Consider the following 23,641-nt stretch of genomic DNA (forward strand, 5'->3'; position numbering starts at 1 on the left):
AAAACAAAAAGCTTCTCTAAATAGATAGGAGGCCATCAACAAAATAAAGCGAATCCCAAGCAGATTTTGAAAATGGGACATTTACTGAATAGGAAAGCAATTACAGGTAACAAGCCATCAGTTTCTGCAACAAACATTTTGAGATTTAATGAAGTTAGACATCATGTTGGTAAAATGAGACCTTTATTTAGACCTCATTATCCAGCTCTGCTCCTCTCATGGGCAAGAGGGGTTTTATGCTTATATTTTATTGCTAGTAATGTTTAATATAATTGAACAGTTTTCTTTAGGATGCACTTTGACAAGGTTTCTCTAATAATATTACAAAACGACAAACAAATGACCTTAGTCCCAAATGCCCTTAGTCATTGTTTGTGGACCCATTACATGAATGTCACTAGTCAGGTTCTTTCTGGGTAGGCAGCAACAATGGGAGAGAGGGAGGAGTGTTGTTTAATTTCGAAAGCTACATAACTACAGAACCCCAGCTACAAAGATACACCTGCCGAGTTTCCCACTCTCAACTCGCTCAACAACTGTGACCATGAAGTTGGCTGTCTTGATCTGCGTTTCTTTTCTCATTTACCTCTCTTGTAAGTATCAAAATTGCTGTTTGTTAAGGTCCATAAAATCACTGAACTGTGAATACTATGTTGTAAAAATTATCTTAATTAAAACCAAATACTCATACTTAGCCAGGCTACTGTTGTTGTTGTTTAATATACATCATTGGACACTGATGTGTCATAAACATGTTTGAAATACCCACAATGTTTTTAGCATATGGATGATGACTTTTAAATTGTGATTTGCTTTCCTGAAAATCCAGGTATGACAAGGTTACAGTTTACAAGATTCAATTTTATTCTTAAAAGCCATTAGTTTTGACTATGCACTACTCAGAGAGATACTTTTTGTTATATTTTGGAATGGGTCCATGTTGTATATGAGATCCATGGTTTCATGAGAACTGATGACTGCATCAAAACCATTTCATGTTGAATCTGGACAGAAACAACATGATTAGAGCTGGTTTAAAGAATCTGTAATTTCAGTTGTTGTTATAAGTTTAGATTCTCTGATTCTTTGACCTGAACCTAATCTGGAGTATTGCTGGAATATATTTCCATTTAATCTATGCAAATAAACTCAAAAACGCAGAAGGATGTTGAAATGAAAGAGATAACCACATACATCAAGTGCCCTAAGCTATTCAAGCAAAACATACAATAGGTTGAAAAGAAAGGGGAAAACTTGCTTAGCAGCTTTTTTTTATTCTAAGCCTTGTCCGGAATTTCAGTATGGAAAACATGAGTGCACTTCCTGGTTCATTTCTCATAATAATAATGTATCTTTACTATTTTCACAGCGGCAGAACCACAGCCGAGTGAGGTAAGTTATAGTAAAACCATCATTTTAAAGTTACCAGATGTTGCCGTAACTATTTAAAAAAATATGCTTTTGAAAGAAGTCTCTTATGGTTCACCAAGGCTGCATTTATTTGATCAAAAATACAGTAAAAAGATTAATATTGTGAAATATTACATTTTAAAATAACATTTTCATATATTTTATTCGTATGATGGTAAAGCTGAATTTTCAGCATAATTACTCCAGTCTTCAGTGTTACATAATCATTCAGAAATCATTTTAATATCCTGATTTGGTGCTCAGTAACCTTTTCTTATTGTCTTTTCAAAAGAACAGCATTTATTTGAAATAAAAGTCTTCTGAAACATTATAAATGTCTTTACTGTCACTTTCGATCAATTTAATGCATCCTTGCTGAATAAAATATTAATTAAAACAAATCTTCTTGACCCTGAACTTTTGAACAGTAGTGTATAACCAAGTACAGTGGAGGTAAAGTGTCATGATATGTGGTTTGAATCTCTCTGATATCTCAATAGGACAGCGATACTCCTGGTTTTGGATGTACTCGTGAGTACAATCCAGTGTGTGGAGACGATGGTATCACTTACTCCAATGAGTGCATGCTACACTGGGAGAGCAAGTAAGTCAGCTGAACATTTATGCAATGTAAATTCAACATTTTGATAAGGCTGAGGCAGCAGATGTGAGAAATCTCAAGCTAGGCCCAGATGTCAGCTTTCAACCACTTACAAACCTGCCAAGGTTTAGTAAACAGCCATGTTTTCATTTTGAGGACGACATATCTCTGACAAAAAAGCAAAATACTTTTTTTTTCAATACAGTAAACATTCTTGACAGCAGTGTGTGTGCCTCTTCTAACAAATATCTTCTCTGTTTAGGCTACGTAACCAGAATGTCAACGTAAAGCACGAAGGAAAATGTGAGACCTCCTGATTTCACTGCTGTTACAGCTATGACATCCATAATGGCTTTCCATTTAGATGCTACAACAACAACCAGCATGATCTATCAAATATTAATCAGTATCATACAGTATAAGGTCATATGCTATTGGAACTTTATGAAAGATTGATTTGTCAACATGTAATGTAATGCAATAAATCATTTAAGAGCTCTATTTTATTACAAAAGTAATGATTAAAAAGTATAGTTTCAAATAAACTTTCATACTCTGAATTTCTTCCTTCCTTTACATAATTGTTGTCGCCGTCCTTGAAGTTACAGCAATAGACTTTCCGTTGCACATTGCATTTTTTTCTGTTAAAGCTAAAAAAACTACACCTTCAGAAAGCTTAAAAAAATAAACTTGGGTCAATGACATGACATAAATTTTTGTTTCGACCAATTAATTTATTCCAAAAAACATTCAATTCATACTATACATGTTTTTATTTTCTGAAATGAATCTCATTGTGACATTTGGGGGTAAAGTAAAAAAATATCAGGGTCATACAACTGTCTTTAGATCGTATTAGAATTATAATGAAGAAAAATCCCAATTAAAAGAAAAAACCTGATATATAAGCATGATAAATTTAGTATGTGTGTGTGTGTGTGTGTGTTTGTCAAAACTGATTTTACTGTTACACCACATATTTTTTTTAAATCGGTGTCAAAGTTTTATCACCATATGAAACCAGCATGAGAAAGAACACTAAAAACATAGTTTTCCTTGTCTTTTTGTGAACACTCTTACTTGTCATTGACCCATCTAGTTTTGTAAACATTATACATGGTGCATCAATTGAACTGCGAGCCAGACAACCAGACAAGTCCATCATTCAAAATACAATAATTTTATTAGTTCTTCATGTTCCAAGAAGGTAGCAGTCCCAGTTTACAGCTTTTGGATTTTAACTACCATAGAGTCCACAAGTGCCAGGATCTCCCCAAAGTAACCGTCCTGCTCCCCTACGTCCTGCTCTGTGAGCACCAGTTCTTGGTATTGTTTTTGCAGTTCACTCAGAGAGGCTGTCAATGAAGGATTCTGTTTATACTGAGCGTGACATTGAGCCATCATGGCAAGTAGAGTTCGCAGAGCCTTCTCTCTCCAGTCGTGCTCAGGTGACGCTAAAAGCTCAGGCACCAGGCTGCACCACCCCTGCTCCACCAACATGGGCAGGAGGGATACTTCAGCATATTGTCGCAAACGTTCCTGGTGAGAGGAATCTGGTATAATGTCCATTCCCACCTGTGATATCAGCTCCTACAAAACAAAGTATATGTGAATTTTAAGAATGAGCTTGATAGATATGGAAATTACATTTGTTAACCATTTCTAAATAACTACCATTCAAAAGTTTGGGGCCAGAAATATTTGTTAAAGTTTTTATCTTTAATGCTTACCAAGGCTGGATTTATTTAATCAAAAATACAGAAAAACAGTAATATTGTGAAATATCATTTTGATTTTAAATATATTTTAAAGGTGCCCTAGATTCAAAAATTGAATTTACCTCCGCATAGTTAAATAACAAGAGTTCAGTACATGGAAAAGACATACAGGAAGTCTCAAACTCCATTGTTTCCTCCTTCTTATATAAATCTCATTTGTTTAAAAGACCTCCGAAGAACAGGCGAATCTCAACATAACACAGACTGTTACGTAACAGTCGGGGTTTACGCCCCCAATATTTGAAAAATGGCAGATGGAACGATAATAACTGACATGATTCATGATATCATGATAATTCTAGTGATATTTGTAAATTGTCTTTCTAAATGTTTCGTTAGCATGTTGCTAATGTACTGTTAAATGTGGTTAAAGTTACCATCATTTCTTACTGTATTCACGAAGACAAGAGCCGTCACTATTTTCATTATTAAACACTTGCAGTCTGTATAATTCATAAACACAACTTCATTCTTTATAAATCTCTCCAACAGTGCAGCATTAGCCGTTAGCCACGGAGCATAGCCTCAAACTCATTCAGAATCAATGTAAACATCCAAATAAACACTGTACTTACGCGATTAGACATGCTGCATGACGAACACTTTGTAAAGATCCATTTTGAGGATTATATTAGCTGTTTGATCTTTTTCTTGTGTTGTTTAAGGCAAGCCTGAGCTCTTGGGGCATGGAGCACGAGATTTAAAGGGCCACACACCCTGAATCGGCTCATTTATAATGATGCCCCAAAATAGGCAGTTAAAAAAATTAATTTAAAAAAATGTATGGGGTATTTTGAGCTGAAACTTCACAGACACATTCAGGGGACACCTTAGACTTATATCTTTTTAAAAAAAGTTCTAGGGCACCTTTAAAATGTAATTTACTGCTGTGATGGCAAAGCTGACTTTTCAGTCTTCAGTGTCACATGATTCTTAAGAAATCATTCTAATATGCTGATTTGGTATTCATGAAACATTTCTTATTTTGAATGTTCAAAACAGTTGTGCTCCTTAATATTTTTGTGGAAACCATGATACTTTTCTTTTAGGATTCTTTGATGAATAGAAAGTTAAAAAGAAATAGAAATATTCTGATCTTTACTAGGGATGTAACAATACCCTCATGTCATAATTCAATACATATCACGATACTGAAACTCACAATGCAATATTATTGCGATACTTCAAGACATATGGTAAAAGGTTAACAAAGCAAAAACTGTCGATTAAAATGCTAAATTTGGTATTACATTGGGGGTGGAAATGAATAGGCTCGGACTTGGTGCTGGTAAACCAATGCACAGGACGATGGTTACGCCAGATTAAAAATATTCATGATTCTGAAGCTGAAAATACGGAAAAATATGAACATGTTTGCACTCTGTCACTGACTAGATATATTTAAAATAACTTAAGCCACTTGGCATTATCAGGACCCACAATTATTCTCCCATTGCATTATTATACATTATTTTCAAATATACATTATATTGAACATTATATATAGTAGTTCAATGTAGTACTGACACTAAAACTCTGTAAACTTGAATTTTTTCTCACAGTAATTTTCATTTTGGGTGAATGTTTTTGTACTGCGATATTTTTTGACACCCCTAGTCTCTACTGTTATTTTTAATCAATTTAATGCCCCTTTTGCTGAATTAAAGTATTAATTTCTATCCAAAACAACACAAACGTACTGACCCCAAACGTTGCATGGTAGTGTAACAAAGTTTAAACTTGTAAACAAATATGAACCTTCTCAATGATCATATCGTAGAGAACTGTGATGATTCTCACACGGAGGACCTCTGCCCCTGGTGTTTGAAACAGTTCACTAAGCACCTGCACGCCACCAAGCTTCAGAAAGTGACTTTGAGCAAACGGGAAGTGACGGAGTAGTGAGGCCACGGCAAATAACACCTGTATTAAATCAGAATGTCAAAAGTAAATGATAAATTTATAAGCATATAAATATGATAAAGACTATTTAACTATTTACTACTTTTATTAACAGCATAATACCCATGGTTTCTTGTTGGTTATACCTTTTTCTTAACTGCCATTGGTCGCTGAGTGGCAAGCAATGTCAGCAGCTTCTGTAACGCACCGCCTTCTACTGCCTCAACTTGCACTGATGGATTACTAGAAAAATGTAGATGATGATTATTACACAAAATTACGTGGGTAAAAAAGGGTAAACTGTCTATTGTCAAAAGTGTAGCAATGTACTGAAGCACAGTTCACACAGAAGTCACTTTCAAACCACGCAGCTTTCTGTTGATCAACATGACCAACTTGAACCCGCAGCAAAATCTGTGTGTGGAAATCTTTCACCCTTGTGCAAAATTTCATGCATGGATTCCTATTGAAATTTTTGACTGTGAAAGTTCGCTGAACAACGTTAAATGCGACTGCACATTAAATCATGTGTAGGCAGCAATTTTGCTTGAGAGAATGCCAATTACCTTGACACAGCAGATCCGAGCACAAACGCAGCACTCTCCTGGAGACGAATCTCGGTATTGTTCAATGCATTTATAACCAATTGCATTCCTCCCATGGACACCAAATTTTGGGCATTATCTACCTATATTAAAAACAACAATAAGATTAAAAAAAAAAATAATTTGAGCACATGTTGCTTCATAATCACAATTAAAGCATTACCTGGTGAACGAGGTACTCCAGTTCAAAAAGAGCTCTAACTTTTTCATCAGTTGTGCTGTTAGTATTATTGAATTGGTTTAAAAGTTTCCTCATAACTTGAACATCTGTCTCTACAAGCATGTCAAGTGCCTCCATGTCTTTTTTCAGCTCTTCGATGGGGCGAAATTGGGCCTTCACTGCATCTTCCTCCTATATCCAAACATCTTGATTAAAAAAAAAACTCAATAAGCATCAAAGGAAAATGGATAGAAATCAACTGATATGAACATACTTGTTTTGTGTCTACAGCATCGTGTATTCCTTCTTTAATTTTTTTCAGAGCCTCTTTCAGCTCCTCAGCTGTGAATGAAGGGCTGTGCATGTTCATCATCCCTTGCCTGAACACAGACGGGGAAAAAAACTGAATAACTAACCATATGATAAAGTATTTATTATAGAATATTATATTCTTCTGTTACTATACCTATTTCCATCTCTCCAGTATTTGAGACGTCCCTCTTCTCCCATCTTGACCTCTCTTTGGCCGGTCTGAAGATTCAGTCTGACATGAGAGCCTGCTGGAACTGCTTGACCTAAATTGAATAACAGATAAATATGAAATTGATCTGTTAATCATCTATTTATTTAGGGTCACAACAGTCGGCATGGGAATATAGCCACCTGGTTTGAGAGTTTGCCACTTGTCTGTAGGTCTAAACACCTCCAGATCTTCAGGATCCTCATTCTCTAACGTTGTTTCTTCTCCCTTGCTATGATCATCTGAACTTTCTTTGACAGACAGGGCTGTTGGAGACTGCATAGCCAAAAATTATACTGTTATTAAAGTATTACAATAAAATAAATGATAAGATATGCAACATCCCAACAGCAGATCTCACCTTCAAGTTGTGGGCAGATATGAGATGAAGACTGAAAAGCCAAAAAGTGATTGCCACTCCAAATTTGATACTCCACTTGTTTTGCATTATAAGTCTGGACATTATCTTGGACGAAGAAAACGCAATACGTTTGCAAATAAAACACAAAATAGCCTGGTAAACAATCACACGTCATCCATTGCCAGGAGACCAGCCAAACCTGAATTCCATTCCTAAGCTTTTACTAAATTAACTCATTCTGGATTTGCAAATTCTACCGTAAACATATCTAATTATGTTTCATTTAATCTGTTAACGTGCTGAGTCGAGCAGCTGCACCGTCCAGCAAGAAATAACTAGAAACCATGTGCATTTCCGCAGTGCATACGTGAACCAATCAGATAAAGGCAAGTTTGTTTTCGGAGTACGTCATTCTTTCTGGTCGCGGTGATTGGCAACAAGATACACATTTTCATGACGCAATCAGAGTCAGGTTAAACCCAATCTCTGACAAACGTGGTATTTTTTTATTCTTTTTTTTTTTTCAAGGTTTTGAAAATTCATAAGAGGTCATAAAAGCTGCATGCACAATTATTTTTTAATGGAAAAATATTGTTCAAAATATTTTTATATTCGACTTAACACGACACAATTCTAGAAATGTAATGTAAACTACCTGTTAATTACGTATATGTGGATAATAAAAATCTATAAAAACTTTTCGTTCCAAGACCACAAATTAAGAAAAAAAAAATTAATTGATAAGGATAAAGTACAACTGCAGCAGAACTTAGCTTATATACTGTTCATAAATTATTAAGCCTCAAAGAGAAAAACAAAAACTGATGACCATCACAATCTGGCTCTATTTTTCCATATGTTTATAAACCATTATAGAACATGGAAATAATGGTACACAGGAAGTTCACTACAACATATACAGTAAGCAAGATAATGCATTAAGACTGCATTAAATCATTTTTATTCATTAGTTAATTATATTACAGAGGTATTAATAAATGTGAAAAAACTATAAAATGTGCTACAAATCATGTGCATAGACTGGACAAGTCAAATCCATCAATTAATGGTGTAAATTACAAACCTGCTAAAATATTTATACAATATATTGTTTTTTTTTAACTATGACAAATGATTTTGCATTAGCCAAATTACTGTTGAGCACATTCGTTTGCCATGGTTTTTTCTGAGTTAACATGAGTGGGTTGTTGGTACTTTTTCTTCTTCCTTTCAGTTCTCCAGTTCTCCTCTTCTTCACTGCTATGATGAGTTTGATCCTCTTTCTTGCTATTGGAGTCACTTACAGGAGACCTACAGGCAAATTATTCAGTTTGTGGTGGTTGAAAATATAGATCTCAAGTGCTTAAATTCAATGTCATAGAACAACATTTTTAAGCTAACGTTATTATTGTTTACTACTGCCACAGGAGTATTTCTCTAAAAGTAATAAGAATTTTAATGTCACAGTCAAAAAGTTTAACTCTTGTATTAGTCAAATATCAGGCTACATTTCACAATGATTTAACAGTCTTTAACAGTTCATCATCTTAAAGATCACATGGCATTACATGTTAAAATAAGTTCCTTCGAACAACAGGATTCCTGAGAGGCAGCGGTAGAGAAGGAAGTGACGGTCGAGGAGTAAATGTTCTCATAAACCCCAGGAAGAGGAAGATGACAAAGACTGTAAAGTTGACACAGCGCAGCAGAAGGGAGAAGGGCTGGCATGCAGAGGTTGGCACTGACCTGGGCGCATCAGGAATGCAGACTGGGGGATCCTCACAGATTCGAACAGACTTGCTCTCACGGGGAATGACAGGGTTGGGTTCTGTGGGTTGTGCAGACTGTAACGGGATCACAACTGGTTTCTCAATGGGATGACTCAGGGTTTTTTCCTCTGTATTTTCACACAAGCCCTTGTTTGGCTCAGTATCCATGGTTGCAGTATCCTCTTTGCTGGGTGCTGACTTTTCCTCTGGAACTGCTACAGGAAACTTCTCCCGGCGGCGTTTCTGTACTTGAGCTTTGTTCACCTCTGAATACATAACGTTACATTTATGACCAGTATATAATAGCAGCACAAAGATGAATTATTACAGTAGTTAACTAATAAAATGCCCAGCCACTTTTTCAGGGAAAGTATTTTTCCCATAGGGATTTTTAAAAAGTCTTCATTAAAGAGTTCTAGGCCATAAAGCAAACCAACCAGCTATCAGATGAACCACATTACAAACCTTGATTTGAAGCAAAATATGATTTAAAAATCAGATAAAAGTACAAGACTGTGTACTTAAAGGGATAGTTCAAAAAAATTCTGTCATCAATTACTGGCCAATACTAAGTCAGCAATCTGACATAGATCCTGGATGCGCTAAATGTAAACAGCGTAAGGGAATGATAGGGGAGAGACGAATTTGTTGAATAAAGTTATTTTTGTTTTTTTTTTGTGCACAAAAAGTATTCTCATCACTTCATAACATTAAGGTTAAACCACTGTAGTCACGCTGACTATTTTAACAATGTCTTTACTACTTTTCTGGACTTTGAATGATAGTAATTATGTTGCTTTATATGGGGGATAAAAAAAACTCTTGGATATATCTTACTTTGTGTTCCGAAGATGAACGAAGGTCTTACAAGTTTGAAACAACATGAGGGTGATACTTAATGACAGAAATTTCATTTTTTGGGTAAACTAACCCTTTAAAGCGTTATATGTTATTGTTAAAAATCAATTCCCCTATGGGAAAAAAATGAATGGGATTTTTACTTTCAGAACCCGACTGTTGCACTAAACTGGTTTCACGAGTTCACACTTATATACACTTATACACATATTATACAATTATACACTATAAATAAGTCAGATAAATAACTGGTATGCGTATTTGGCGTTCTGTCCGAGGATAGCGCTCCGAGCTCGGTATTCGGCCCGAACCCTTAGTACTCCCCCTGTATTCTGGTTAGGAAGATAACCAGGCGAGTGTGAGGAGAAAGGGTGGTGGAGGGATGCTGAAAAACTGTTGAGGAACATAGGTGAGTGGACTGTGTATTTATGATGTCCTCCACTTATGCTGATTGGGTAGACATGTTGATTATTGATTGCTGACTATTGGTTGAAAGTGATCATTTGAAAGTGTTCCTCCCAAACTTTGTTTATAAAACATAATTTATGTAGAAAACTAGGGCTCAGAGATGAAAAAAAAATTACCATTAGGTGTATATTTCATCTTTAGTTCTTCAAGCTTGACTTGGAGCCTCATATTGTCACTGTGTCTTTGTTTCAGCGCTTGCTCGGTGCCATAGAGTTTCCTCTCCAACTCCAACACTCTCTGACTTTCAGAGAGAGCCTTCATTCTTGCCATGGATAACTCATCTTTTAGTTTCTCTGCGTCCTTCCTATACACACACATGTCATTTTTGCATTAAAAAAGTACAAAAGTACCACTACCAGTACAAATAATTAATGAGAGAACACTTACTTTGAATTTGAAAGTTGCATTTTTAATAGGTCTGTGTAATAAGTCTCATCCATTTGCTCGCCTTCTTTAGACGGGGCAGGTGGATGCTGGTCTTTTGCAGTTGTCTGTTGGTGACAGAGTTTCTAAAAACATTCCTCAAACTGTAATATTCAATTTTAATGCTGGTTGTAATATGCTAAGCTTACCTTCTCTTTCTCCAGTTCTCTTACTTTCATCATCAGGCCTTCTATCTCATTGTTCTTGTCAGATAACATGAATTGCAATCGTTCAAGCTGGGCTGGGTCGGCCCGGTTGCCCTGGAGCTGCATAAGGGTAGCTATCTGCATCTAAAACAGCAGAAACAAGGAAAACAATAAGGAAAACTATAAATAAAATGTAAAGCATTTCTCAAAAACCACCATTTACCTTCATGCGTTGCATATGCTGTTTGGTGAGAACATGCTGCTTTTGTAGAGACTCATGCTGTCTTTTCATGCTGTTCAGCTGCCGCTCCATCTCTGCTCTCTTGTCCTCTACCTGTGCAAATCCAAATATTTTATCACAGTAAAAACAAAAAAAGAAAACAAAACTGCTTCATTATTATGAAGAAATACAATGCCCCATATTAACTGTTCATACTTAATTTATTAGGTTTACTACCTTATTTTTATTTTGCATTGATATAAAATGTTACTCAGTTGCTCTCTAAATTAAGACTTAGTGATAATTAAAGTAAGTTATGAAGAAAGTAGTAGAAGTAATTATCAATAATGTACCTCAGAAAACAAGGAATTGCCTTTGCTGTTTGGATCTTGTGCCTGCTGCAACACCTGTTCCAGCTGGATCTGAAGGTCTTGGTTGGCTTCACGAGCTTTCTACATTGAGTAGAACAAAAACTGTCAAAAATATTTCTATTTTTCCCCCCTCAATCAGTGCTGAAAATGTGCATCAGAATTCCATGTGAATACACTATATCAATATAAAAAAAAAATTCTAGAGCATTACCTACAGATATACCTCAATGTACAGTACTGTTCAAAAGTTTGGGGAAATTCATACTTTTATTTAGCAAGGATGCATTAAATGAATAAAAAGTGACAGTAAAGACTTGAACATTGTTACAAAAGATTTCAAATAAATGCTGTTCTTTTGAATGTTCAATTTATCAAAGAATCCTGAAAAAATGTACGGTTTTAACAAAAATATCAAGCAGCTTAACTGTTATCAACTGTGTCAATTTAAAGAAATGTTTCAAATCAAATCAGCATATTAGAATAATTTCTGAAGGATCATGTGACACTTAAGACTACAGTAATGTCTGCTGAAAATTCAGCTTTGACATTTCAGAAATAAATATGAATATAGAAAAAATCTATTTTAAAATGTAATAAAAATTTTCTATAACATTTTTATTGTATTTTGGATCAAAATAAATGCTGCCTTGGTGGGCCATATGAGACTTCTTTCAAAAACATTTTAAAAAATCTTTAAGACCCCAAACTTTTGAAAGGTAGTGTAAATACATGAAAATGTAAATTGACATGCCTCTAAAGCATTATAGCAGGACACTGCCTCTTTCTCTCTCTCTTCCTTCTCTTCTGTGAGTCTCTCCAGTTGCCTCTGGAGGGTAGTGTTGGCCAATTGTAGCTGCTCTTCTTTGTATCGTGCCTCCTGAAGCTCTTGCTCCAAAGACGCCTGCAAGACAAGATCACACTTCAACACCAAGGGCACGCTGACATTGCTTATTTCTACGACATATGTCCATGTTCTTCCATTAAAAATAAAGATTAGAAAGTACTCTACCATTGCTGATTCCATATCCATCTTCTGCACTTGCAGCTCAAGTATCTCTGAGGACATTGTTTCATGTGCACGTTCTGTAAGAACACGCAGTTCTTCAGTTTTGCTGTTTAGAACTTCAGACTGCTGGTCCAGCTTGTGTCTCATCTGCTTTTCAGCAAGTTGAGCCTCCTCTAAATCTGTCTTCATTTTCTCCATCTACAAAGGCATTTTATCAGAATTATGATAGGCTGAAATTATGCTTCAACCTAAAGTGTGTAATTTCTTTGCTACTGGTTGCATCACCAAATGCAAAAATTAAAAATTGAGTCTTCAGATAGGTTTCCAACTGTCAAAAATGATTTAAACATAAAAAAACCATACTTCAGCAGATGAAAAGCAGAAGGTGAATGAATCCTTCATATGGGAAAAACATAGCACTTCTGAACAAGAAAAGCATATAAGCTGACCTTATTCTTTAAGTCACTGAGCTCAAGAGCATGGTTCCTCTCCAGCAGAGTTTGTTTCTGTTCCATTTGATGTTTCTGTTGGTTTTTTACAAGTTCAAATTCTGATCGCAGACTCTCCAACATGCGGGCCTTTAACTCAACTTCCCTTTCCAAAGAGTATTTCTCTTGTTCCAGAGTCTGCAATTAGACAATACAGTCAAAATTACATTTGAACACATTAAAGAAATCATTTACGGATCAGCTACTGTTAATTATCATATTATGGTAGATCAAATGGTGCCAATCAATGTTGAGTCAGTACCTCAATGACATTGGACATCTCGATTCGCTGTTCCTCCAATTTGTTGTGCATATCCATTTTGTCATCCAAAAGTTGAAGTCCATACTGTCCAGCCTTCTGAAGCGCCTCTTCTCTTTCCTGCACCTTCCGCCGCAACACTTTAATCTCATCCTCTAGATCTGACATCTAAAATGAGTGTGATCATTAATGTAGAAGATTGTGTATACTTGTCTTTCAAACACACCGACAGGCATGTTGGGTATCCATGTTTTTTTGGGGGGGGACTTTCCATAGACAAAATGATTTTTATACTGTACAAACTGTATATTCTATCCCCTAAACCTACTCATCAGAGAACTTTCAGCATTTTTAGATTTTCAAAAATATCAATTAGTATGATTTATAAGCTGTTTTCCTCACTAGGACCAAAAATATCCCCAAACGGTTAAGGATTTCAGATATACATTATAACCCATCTTTGTGGGGACATGTTGTCCCCGTATGTAGGGTACACCTGAACCACAAACATACACACACGCGCGCGCGTCAGTCACCATTCACAACACTGGCTGTCATTCTCTTTGAGGGTTTCATGAAAGTCAGTTCTAAAAAAAGAACCATTAGGGTGAGTATATGAAGACAGACTGATGGTTTTGGCTAACTATACAGTTAACTGCGTTAGCTCGTTACCTCGGGTTAACTATGCAAACTTCGATCAAAAACATCGCGTTGCACTCATAAGAAGTCTGTTTTCTTAATGCCACATACAACTGACAGCTACAGAACAAAGTAGATGTCTAAATGTGTTTACCTTTAGATTTAAAGGGTAGTTGGTGATAGCAATAATATATCTGAAGAATGAACTGCCCCAACCGCTTTCCTGCTCGGGAACTTTCAAACGGCTAGTTTGAATTCTGCAGCAGTCGTCAATCACATATCGCGAGAAAACGCGAGATTTCCAATCCTGCACAGAAAACGTCGTCCTCTAGTCGCTCAGTGGAGATTCCCCCAAACGTTTTACTACAAAAGGACAAAAAGCGAACTTTATATTTGATTTTGAAATAAACCCGAAAGTAAATGTTGTATTACATCCAACTATATTATATAAAAAATTACATTTTACATTAAAAAGTATCATTTATATTTTACAAAGATAAAAACAAACAAAAATAATAATAATAATAATAACAACAAAAATGCTTTAATAGCATGGTTTTAACCCTATTTTTGATCCCCTCTTGAGATTTTTATTTTATTTTACCTTTTAAATGTAACTGAGTAGTCCAGTGAGTTTGGTGCCAACCTATGGTGCCAACAGAAGGCTATGTGTGAATTGCTAACATTTAAATTATTGCAGCGAGGATATGGAAAATCCACAGAAAAACAAAAATGCTGTTTTTAAGCATAAGCCTCTATAAAGACTATAAAACACAAAGCTGTTATGGTGGTTTTTAAGAAATTACAAAATACACACCATTGTTTAAAAATTTGAGGTCAGTAAGAAATCTTTTGAAGTTATCTTTTGAAAGAAGGCTGCATTTATATGATCAAAAATACAGTAAAACAGTAACAGTAAAACAGTCTCCTTTCTTTGATATATTTTAAACTGTAAAATGTTTATTCCTGTGATGGCAAAGCTGAATTACAGTCTTCAGTGGCACATGATCCTTCAGAAATCATTCTAATATGCTGATTTGGTGCTCAAGTAATATTTCTTATTATTATCATCAATTTTGAAAACAGTTTTGCTGCTTAATATAGCATATATAGAAGTTAGGTAGGTTAGGTAAGATAACTAGCCATGACAACAATTATATCACATTCATAAAGAGTAAGAAAATTGTTTGACTTCAGGAAGTGTGATTGTGGAGAGAGTTACACATCAATCAACATTCATGAGGTTCCTGGGGAGGTTGTCAACAGTTTCAGATTCCTTGTCTTTCATTTTCTGAGATGGCAGACAATGTGGCCCTATTTACACCTGAAATACATTTTGGGTGAGTCGCGATCACAAGTGTGAAGCAGATTACCCAAGACAGATGTAAATGGTAAAATTAATTTGTACTGATTTGAGTATTAATTTGTGTTTTAATTTATATAGGTGTAAACAGGACTCATGAGTCACATATTTATCTATTGTCAGCTCTGTTTCTTCTTGTTATTGGATATGTGTATGAAATTAAACACTCATTCATTTCTACCTTACAATAGTGTTCTTACAGACAGCATCACTGTTTGAACGACAATATCCCAGCCCATATTGAGAACTACTGAAAAGATATCTGCCCTGACAGACATTCATTGCATGTTATTGCAGCCCTAGAGCCAGGGACAATAAATAAATAAATCAATAAATAAAACTCAACCCAACCATATCAGAAATCTAAAGTCTTTAGGTCAATTCAAAATATGCAGCCATCACAGCTTGAAACTTAATCTCACACTTAGACAATGAATGTGTTTTGCATTTTAAAAGGTGAGAACACTCATACATAGACATTGTCTCCACCCATCAGCATTAAGTGTCACCAAATATCTGTAAAGTACTGGCTCCAGACACTTCATCTGTTATGCAGATCATGGCTATCAGTTCCTATTGCTCATGCTGAGTGATAGGTCACCCATCTGTCCCCTCAATGAAACTTCTGAAAGAAGAAAATTCAGTTTTACAAGCAAGGTTTTATGTCACCACACTTTACCACTGACCTCATTGCCTAAAAATTAAATTATATTTTGTTTGTGTGTGTGCGTGCTTGTTTTTCTATTCCGGTGGGGACTTTAACCTGAATGCACACTGACTCATGGGGACTCGTGTCACCGTGGGGACCTAAATGGAGGTCCCCGTGAGGAAACAAGCTGATAAATCATACAGAATTTTTTTTTTGTGTGTGTGTGAAAATGTTAAAATGCAGAAAGTTTAACTGTGATGGGTAGGTTTATGGGTAGGGTTAGTGTAAGGGGATATAATATACAGTTTGTATAAAAACCATTATGTCTATGAAAGTTCCTACAAAGATAGCGAACCATACGTGTGTGTGTGTGTGTGTGTGTGTGTGTGTGTGTGTGTGTGTGTGCGCGTATACCGGCGTGTACATACATATTAATGTGCATTTAGGCAGCTCACAAGAGAATTTGAATAACATTAAGAAATACATTAAAATTTTGTTTGTTTAACTATTTAATGTGACCGCTCTATTCAATAAAACAATCCATAAATAATTTTATATATTTATAATAACTTTTTTACTCTTAAGTCCTGAATTGACATTTTAAATATGATTTTTTTTTAGGGAACCCATGTCTAGAAATGCTCTTTCTCTTAGAACTACAAAATGAACAGAATAAGAATTCACATTTAACCAGTCCTTGGGGCAAAAATGCTACCAAGAGTGACACGACTAGGGCATTTGTGTCACTCATTTTATGCCCCAAGGACTGGTTAAATGTGAATTCTTAATGAATCTTTATGTCTTTTACCTGCTATCTGTTTCATAATTTGAATAAATGTTTTATTGCATCTGATTTTGGCTGTCAGATATCTATTTGTTTTCTCAGAGGTGAATATTGTTGCATGTGGAGCTACAGAGATGTTCAGTTTGTTCTAAGAGAAAGAGCATTTCTAGACATGGGTTCCCTAAAAAAAATCATATTTAAAATGTCAATTCAGGACTTAAGAGTAAAAAAGTTAGCATTATTTAAAAAGAGTTTCACATTTTGTTCTACTACATAAATTATACACAGTCACCATACATAATTTACTACACATATGCTGCATTTTAAATAATTTAAAGGAAGTGTGCATATTTCAAAATATAGTTAAAAAAAAACATTAGTTATTTTATATTATTATTTAAAATTTTATATGTTTAGAAAATAAAATGCTATTAAAAAAAAGAGTGATATTTTGACACAATTCCACAAAGCCCGCCTTTTTCAGCGAATGGGCGTGACTTACTGCAGAAGAGAAGATTGCGTCATGAGGACTGTCGTTTTAAAAAAGGCCCTTTCTTAACAGTTGAATTGTCACGGCGGTCTAGCGGCGAGATATGTCAGGAATGGAGCAGCTTTGCAAACTTTTCGTTGGCGGTCTGAACGTCCAAACAACTAATGATGGCCTCCGCGCTCATTTTGAACAATACGGGAAGCTAACGGACTGCGTGGTGGTCCAAAACGACCAACTTCAGCGGTCTCGTTGTTTCGGCTTCGTAACTTACTCCACCGCAGAGGAGGCTGATGCAGCAATGGCCGCTAGGCCACATGTGGTAGATGGTAAAAACGTGGAGCTGAAGAGAGCAGTGGCTCGGGAAGACGCGGGGAAGCCCGAAGCTCTCGCCAAAGTCAAGAAAATATTCGTCGGGGGCCTAAAAGAGAATATCGAAGAGAACGACCTCACCGATTATTTCTCGCAGTTCGGCATGATCGAGAAAGCCGAAGTGATCACCGACAAAGACACCGGCAAGAAGCGCGGGTTCGGCTTTGTTCACTTCGAAGATAACGACTCGGCCGACAAAGCCGTCGTGCTCAAGTTCCACATGATCAACGGAAACAAAGTGGAGGTTAAGAAAGCGCTCACGAAACAAGAGATTCAGGCCGCCGGTGGAGCCAGGGGCGGCAGGGGGAGAGGAGGAGGAAGAGGTATGGGGCGGAATCAAAATGGCTTCGGTGGCGGGAGAGGAGGATACGGCGGCTACAGTGGTGGCTATGGCGGAGGCTACGGCGGCAGTGAGGGCGGCTACGGCGGTGGCTATGGAAGCGGAGGCTACGGAGGAGGTTACGGGGGCGGATACGGAGGGGGCTACAGCGACCAAATGGGAGGCTATGGCGGTGGTAACGGTTACAGTGACTTTGGCAGCGGATACGGCCAACAGTCCTCCGGCTACGGGCCCATGAAGGGTGGAAACACGTACGCCGGAAGGAGCGGCGGAGCCCCTTACCCCCGTGGCGGCGGTGGTGGTGGTCCTGGTTACGGCAGGGGTGGCTACGGTGGCTACTAAAGCAGGTTGGGAAAAGACTCGGAAAGCTGTCCCCCCAGGTTCTCTCGGTTTCCACATTGGGCTCATTCACCCGGCCATGCAAGAGATGGCGGACACTGTGAAAGCATACCTTAAAGACCTCAGTTCTTAACAGGTAGGAAGAAGATCTCTTCCCAGAAACCTGACTTGCTCGACCAGCTTTAGTTGTAGGACATGTTCTATTATATCTATCTATCTATATATCATTTATTTTCCACGTTTTAGGACATGCAGCAAGTTGGCCTTGGTTTTCTTTGCCCCTTTCTTTTTTTTTTTATATATATAAATAAAATGCGATTTGTTCGTAGCCCATTCGTTTTTAAATTCAGTTTTGTTCAACACTAGCGATATGTTGTCAATGCATTCTCAGTAGACATGTTTCCTATATAAAATGTTGCTTAGCAGTGTCATGGGGGGGATTAACGCATGCAGTTTTGAGTTTGTGTTCGTCTTTGTAAAACCCACCACGAGTTTTTCCAATCTAGTTTATCATGATGGGATAGAGTAGAATACGTTATTTCTTTTATTTTGTAAACTAGAGCAGAAACTCACTCATGAAGTTAAGTTCAACGCTGTATGAGCATAATTACTTCCAACATTCTCTTGTGTATTGTATATTATGTCTTCAAATCAATCCAGTATTGTTAAACATTGATATGCAAATGTATGTTACTTTTTAAATAAAAGTTTCACAGCTTAATTATCCTTTTCAGACGGCGTTTTGGCTGATAGACTTTAATGGGTTTCCACCACACCTGAGATAGTTATTAAAGCATATACATATGCATTATTACTACTACTTGACAAAATTAACTTAAGACTGCCCCACATTCAGTGATACACAAGTATATATAAATAATATATAGTGTTTATGGTTTATTTACTCTTGATTCCCACATATAGGTGTTCTTTCAGTTATTCCAGTACTTCAAAATAGCTGTAGCAGTTTGTTTGTACAGGGAACCTGTTCAGTACCTGGGTTCGATTGTGATAGGACTGAAATATCTCATTAGGATATCATCCTGCGATCTAGGTATGTAATCAACCTGTCTTCACTACGTGTTGGTCAAGTATTGCAATTTTTCATAAATGGATTATATTTATTCCTTAAGTTTTTTTTTTTTAATTGGTCTCCATAAGTCAAGTGGACTTTACATGAACTGGTGCGATGGAATTTGGGTCTGTAACACCGCGGCTTATTAGGGCCTTCACTTGATATGGCATTTAAAGGTTTTCTTTTTTTTTTTTTTCTTAACTTTAACAAATACTTGTTTTGTTACATTTACTAATGTGTTCTCTTTTCTTCCTGTCTTCCTCCCCAGGCAACCTTGGATGCCGGACTCTGCACACATCAACTGTGGCCATGGAGTTTGGTCATCTGCATGATACAGTTTTATTTTAATAATGGACTGGTGAAGCAGTAAAACATGGGAACTTTTTTTTTAAATGTTATTTATTAGTATCTGTATACATTTTTAATAAAAAGCTTTGAAACTATTTTGTGTGTTACTTTATTGTTGCTGTGGAATAAGTTTTTCTATGGTTGAATCTGTAGGGATGGAGTAGATTGAGGATTAATTGGAGATGGATTTGTGCGCATGTGCACACAAACAGGTGGTCCAATAGAGTAGGCAGGAGAAAGAAGCTTCTCTTAAATTAGGGATGTGTAAAATATGCAAACAGCTCTTTCTCAATTAGTGTTGAGTATTTGTCCATTGTGATATTGATGCAGGTGCTCTGACAACAATGCATTTTAGAATTATTCACACATGCTGGACCAAAAAAGGTAATTTTTGTATGAACTTTTTGCACTGAGTAAAACATGAGTGCATTTTGTCACTTGCAACTACATGTTAATACAAGGCAATAGTCAAACATTCACAAATGTGATTTACAAGATGAATTTTTTACATGATTATTTTACTGCTCCTTAGAATAACTGAAACTCACTTGTGAAATATGTTATGGATACAGTAGTTTTACTCACCAAGATGCTTATAAAGCTGTGCATAACCTGAACCTGATTTGAGGGACAAGTTTACAGATTATGCCAAGTTTAGGCTTAAAATCATGAATTGGTGCTTCTACATCAGTGTTATCCATCTACCATTTCCCTCTGATTTTTGGGATAACTTATGGGTAGGGTTAGGTTTAGGGGTAGGAATAGGGTAAAGACTAAATTTTCAGACTAGAATGTTGTTCCAGGATCAACAATATATGTTGACCCTGGAACGCATCTAACTCCGCAATATCAGGACTTGCTAAAGCTGCCATCAAAATAGGGTATATAATCCTGACCATAACCCTGTAAAATTCTTTATTCCAGTGTTTAAAAATCGATTGAACAAAGACAGGAGGATATATATATATAGAGAGAGAGAGAGAGAGAAATTACACAAATAAATACTTAACTGAGTATAACACTATAGAAATGTCCGTGTCCTGAAAATCACACTTTTGAAATACTTGATATACTGATATTTCCACGACCATGTGAATCCTTGATTCAGAAAAGAACAGCAATTTTGTTTAGATGTATCAGCTTAATCTTTGTAAATTCAAAAATGAGGTGATATAGTTCGTTTCTGAACCCAAAACGAAAGTGTTTACAAATTAGCATCGATCCCTTTAAGTCCAGCCCATAATGCGACATGTTACTTGATAGGACGGGGTTGGTTTAAGTGATTTACTTTGTAGCCAATCAGAGTCAACTACGTACATGTTTACGCACACAAAAGGAAACGCCTCCGCGTTTCAAAAGCATTGCCTTCTTTCTTCCGTAGCGTGTGATCTCCGTCAGTACGTCCATTGTAAGAAAATGACTAACCAGCTTTGTAAACTATTTGTTGGCGGCCTAAATGTCCAAACAACCGACGAAGGCTTGCGGGCACATTTTGAACAATATGGACAGCTGACCGACTGCGTGGTGGTTATGAACCAGCCACTACAGCGCTCCAGGTGTTTCGGGTTTGTAACGTACTCGAGCGTTGAGGAAGCAGACGCCGCCATGTCTGCTAGGCCTCATGTCGTGGACGGCAACAACGTGGATCTGAAGCGAGCGGTGGCCCGGGAAGACGCAGGTAGACCAGAAGCGCTAGCCAAGGTCAAGAAAATATTTGTCGGGGGATTGAAAGACGACATTGAGGATGAACACCTCCAAGAGTATTTCTCCCAGTTCGGTGCCATCGAGAAAGCTCAGGTTATCACCGACAAAGACACCGGGAAAAAGCGAGGCTTCGGCTTTGTGTACTTCGAAGACAACGATTCTGCCGATAAAGCCGTCGTGATGAAGTTCCACAGCATCAGCGGTCACAAGGTGGAGGTGAAGAAGGCGCTCACCAAACAGGAGATGCAAGCTACTGGCGGTCGCGGCGGCAGGGGAGGCCGAGGAATGGGCCGGGGAAGCAGCTATGGCGGCGGAAGAGGTGGTTACTATGGCGACTACGGCTATCAGAACGGCGGATACGGTACCGACAGCAGCTACGAAAGCCAAAGTGCCTACGGAGGCGGCTACAGTGACCAGATGACCGGTGGATACGGCAACGGGAATGGCTACAGTGACTTCGGCGAGGGTTATGGACAGCAGGCTTCTGGTTACGGTGCCATGAAAGCAGGCTACTTTTCCGGCAGGAGCAGTGGGCCATACCCACGCGGAGGAGGAGGAGGTGGTGGTGCAGGATATGGAAGAGGTGGCTATGGTGGATATTAGAAGCACTAATGTGACTCTAAGCTGTACGTCCTTTTTTTTTTCTTCCCTTTTTTTTAACGCAAAATGTGGACACTGGACTTTCAAAACTATTCGTTTGGTATTGGGTTTAAATTCGAGAACTGCTCTGTGCCATGACCAGTACCAGCAGACACGCGATGTTTTCCTTTGTTTAGTTTTCAGTGGTCATGTTTACCCAAGTCAAGCCTGTAAAACACCATGTAGGCTTCTGTATGATCTGTTCTAGGTTTATTGCCTATCCATCCTTAGAGATGAAACTCAGGGGTAATAATGAAATTAAGCAGCTCACGTTCATTTCATGACCTCTTTTCTTTTGGTTTAAGTGTAATTTAATTGTTTTAATGCCATTACACTTCCTATTGTACAATTTTTTTTTTTCTTTTTTTTTTTTTAAATATTTAATTTGATCTATCAGTGGCCATATAAGCCTTTTAACCATTAAAAAAAAAATCTTTTTCGTAAACTGTTTGGTCCTTTTGTCTCCCATTCTTGATACCAACCACTGTTTCAGATGTGACCTTTCTGTAATATTTTGAGTTTTAAGGTCTTTAAGCTGTTGGGCATACATTCCTTCAAATCTTTTTATATACTTCTGTTAAATCTCAATGCATTTAATTTGAAACTTGAACACATTGTGTTCAACTTGATTTTTAATGTGACCCTATGTTAAAGTAAAAACAGTTCAAAAGTTTGGGCTCTGCAAGATTTTTTTATTTGGTGACTGACCAAAATGGGCAGCAAAGACTCTCTTATATTATGACTCATTTCAAATCCTCCAAGAATCTTAGTGTCTTAGTTTGGCAAAAATATTAAGCCGCATAACTTTTTCAATATTGAGCATTAAATCGGCATATTAGAATGATTTCATTAGGATCACGTGGCCCTGAAGACTGGAGAAATGATGCTGAAGATTCAGGTTATCATCCTCCAGAATAAAAACTTTTTACAAATGGAAAATTACATATTCAGTCACTTCGGTACATTTCTTGAATCATACTTATGATATGCAAACCAGTAAGTGCTTCTCAAAATAATTTGTACAAACAGCAGCACACAATGGATTACCTGCAAAATCCTGTAAGCTGCTCAAAATACTTAAGTTCATCTCTAAGAAGTATTTGTCAATGAACATAGCCTATCAGTATTATCAAAATGATGAGACCTTGTGTCATTGTTCACAAACAAAATAGTCAAAATGTAGTCATCTTGTCAGTATTTTCAGTTGTAAACTATGGCTACAATTTTGATGACAGTTGAAAATGCACAAGACTCCACTTTATCTGGCATAAATTTCAACTGTACAAATTTACACCTAGGATACTGATTGCATGAGACTGGACAGGATTCACAGGTACAATTTTACTGTGGGTCTGTCAATAAATTAAAGTACAATGTCATTACGATTTAAAGAAAAAGACTATATTTACAGTCAAACCAAAAATTATTCAGACATTTTTTTTATATATTTTTACTAGTGGGTGCAGGACACTATAGTTCATTTATGTAAGTGAGGATAGCAAAATAAATTAAACTTTGGCATACCCAAAATTCTACAGTGGACTACCAGTAAAAAAA

At 36.8% G+C, this 23,641-nt stretch overlaps 5 protein-coding genes across 9 annotated transcripts; 3 read left to right on the forward strand and 2 right to left on the reverse strand.

Moving 5' to 3' along the window:
- Positions 1–465: 465 nt before the first annotated feature.
- On the forward strand, positions 466–2,571 carry si:ch211-195b11.3 (uncharacterized protein LOC100334344 homolog). The gene is made up of 4 exons (XM_067388106.1): positions 466–593; positions 1,370–1,392; positions 1,911–2,014; positions 2,274–2,571. Exons 1-4 carry the CDS (start codon positions 545–547, stop codon positions 2,326–2,328), a joined length of 231 nt encoding a protein of 76 aa, XP_067244207.1. The 5' UTR covers positions 466–544; the 3' UTR covers positions 2,329–2,571.
- Positions 2,572–2,709: 138 nt separating this feature from the next.
- On the reverse strand, positions 2,710–7,716 carry sil1 (SIL1 nucleotide exchange factor). The gene is made up of 9 exons (XM_067388040.1): positions 7,338–7,716; positions 7,120–7,252; positions 6,923–7,031; positions 6,731–6,836; positions 6,460–6,648; positions 6,258–6,379; positions 5,838–5,934; positions 5,548–5,712; positions 2,710–3,601 (listed from the first exon to the last, which is right to left on the reverse strand). The coding sequence occupies exons 1-9, from the start codon at positions 7,437–7,439 to the stop codon at positions 3,233–3,235; spliced, it is 1,392 nt and encodes a 463-aa protein (XP_067244141.1). The 5' UTR covers positions 7,440–7,716; the 3' UTR covers positions 2,710–3,232.
- A 499-nt stretch (positions 7,717–8,215) lies between these two features.
- On the reverse strand, positions 8,216–20,969 carry spdl1 (spindle apparatus coiled-coil protein 1). 5 transcript variants are annotated; one of them, XM_067388145.1, is made up of 13 exons: positions 20,752–20,969; positions 14,139–14,347; positions 13,349–13,513; positions 13,048–13,224; positions 12,602–12,796; positions 12,344–12,493; positions 11,575–11,673; positions 11,225–11,335; positions 11,005–11,145; positions 10,820–10,923; positions 10,549–10,736; positions 9,084–9,372; positions 8,216–8,648 (listed from the first exon to the last, which is right to left on the reverse strand). In XM_067388145.1, exons 3-13 carry the CDS (start codon positions 13,511–13,513, stop codon positions 8,489–8,491), a joined length of 1,779 nt encoding a protein of 592 aa, XP_067244246.1. In that variant the 5' UTR covers positions 14,139–14,347; positions 20,752–20,969; the 3' UTR covers positions 8,216–8,488. The 5 variants fall into 5 exon arrangements, with proteins under 5 accessions (XP_067244246.1, XP_067244218.1, XP_067244237.1 ...); XM_067388117.1 differs by having other exon boundaries at positions 14,139–15,972; XM_067388136.1 differs by lacking the exon at positions 20,752–20,969 and adding an exon at positions 15,820–16,617.
- Positions 17,109–20,753, forward strand: hnrnpa0b (heterogeneous nuclear ribonucleoprotein A0b). Its single transcript, XM_067388168.1, is given in 3 exon segments — positions 17,109–18,282; positions 18,285–18,454; positions 19,662–20,753. Coding segments are annotated over 2 exon segments (1,047 nt in total). The 5' UTR covers positions 17,109–17,373; the 3' UTR covers positions 18,423–18,454; positions 19,662–20,753.
- Positions 20,970–21,090: 121 nt separating the features above from the next.
- On the forward strand, positions 21,091–22,752 carry hnrnpa0l (heterogeneous nuclear ribonucleoprotein A0, like). The gene has a single exon (XM_067388182.1). It carries the CDS (start codon positions 21,158–21,160, stop codon positions 22,046–22,048), a length of 891 nt encoding a protein of 296 aa, XP_067244283.1. The 5' UTR covers positions 21,091–21,157; the 3' UTR covers positions 22,049–22,752.
- The last annotated feature ends 889 nt before the right edge of the window (positions 22,753–23,641 follow it).

The sequence above is a fragment of the Chanodichthys erythropterus genome, chromosome 1 (genome assembly GCF_024489055.1).
Source record: "Chanodichthys erythropterus isolate Z2021 chromosome 1, ASM2448905v1, whole genome shotgun sequence".
In the NCBI taxonomy this organism is placed as follows: Eukaryota; Metazoa; Chordata; class Actinopteri; order Cypriniformes; family Xenocyprididae; genus Chanodichthys; species Chanodichthys erythropterus.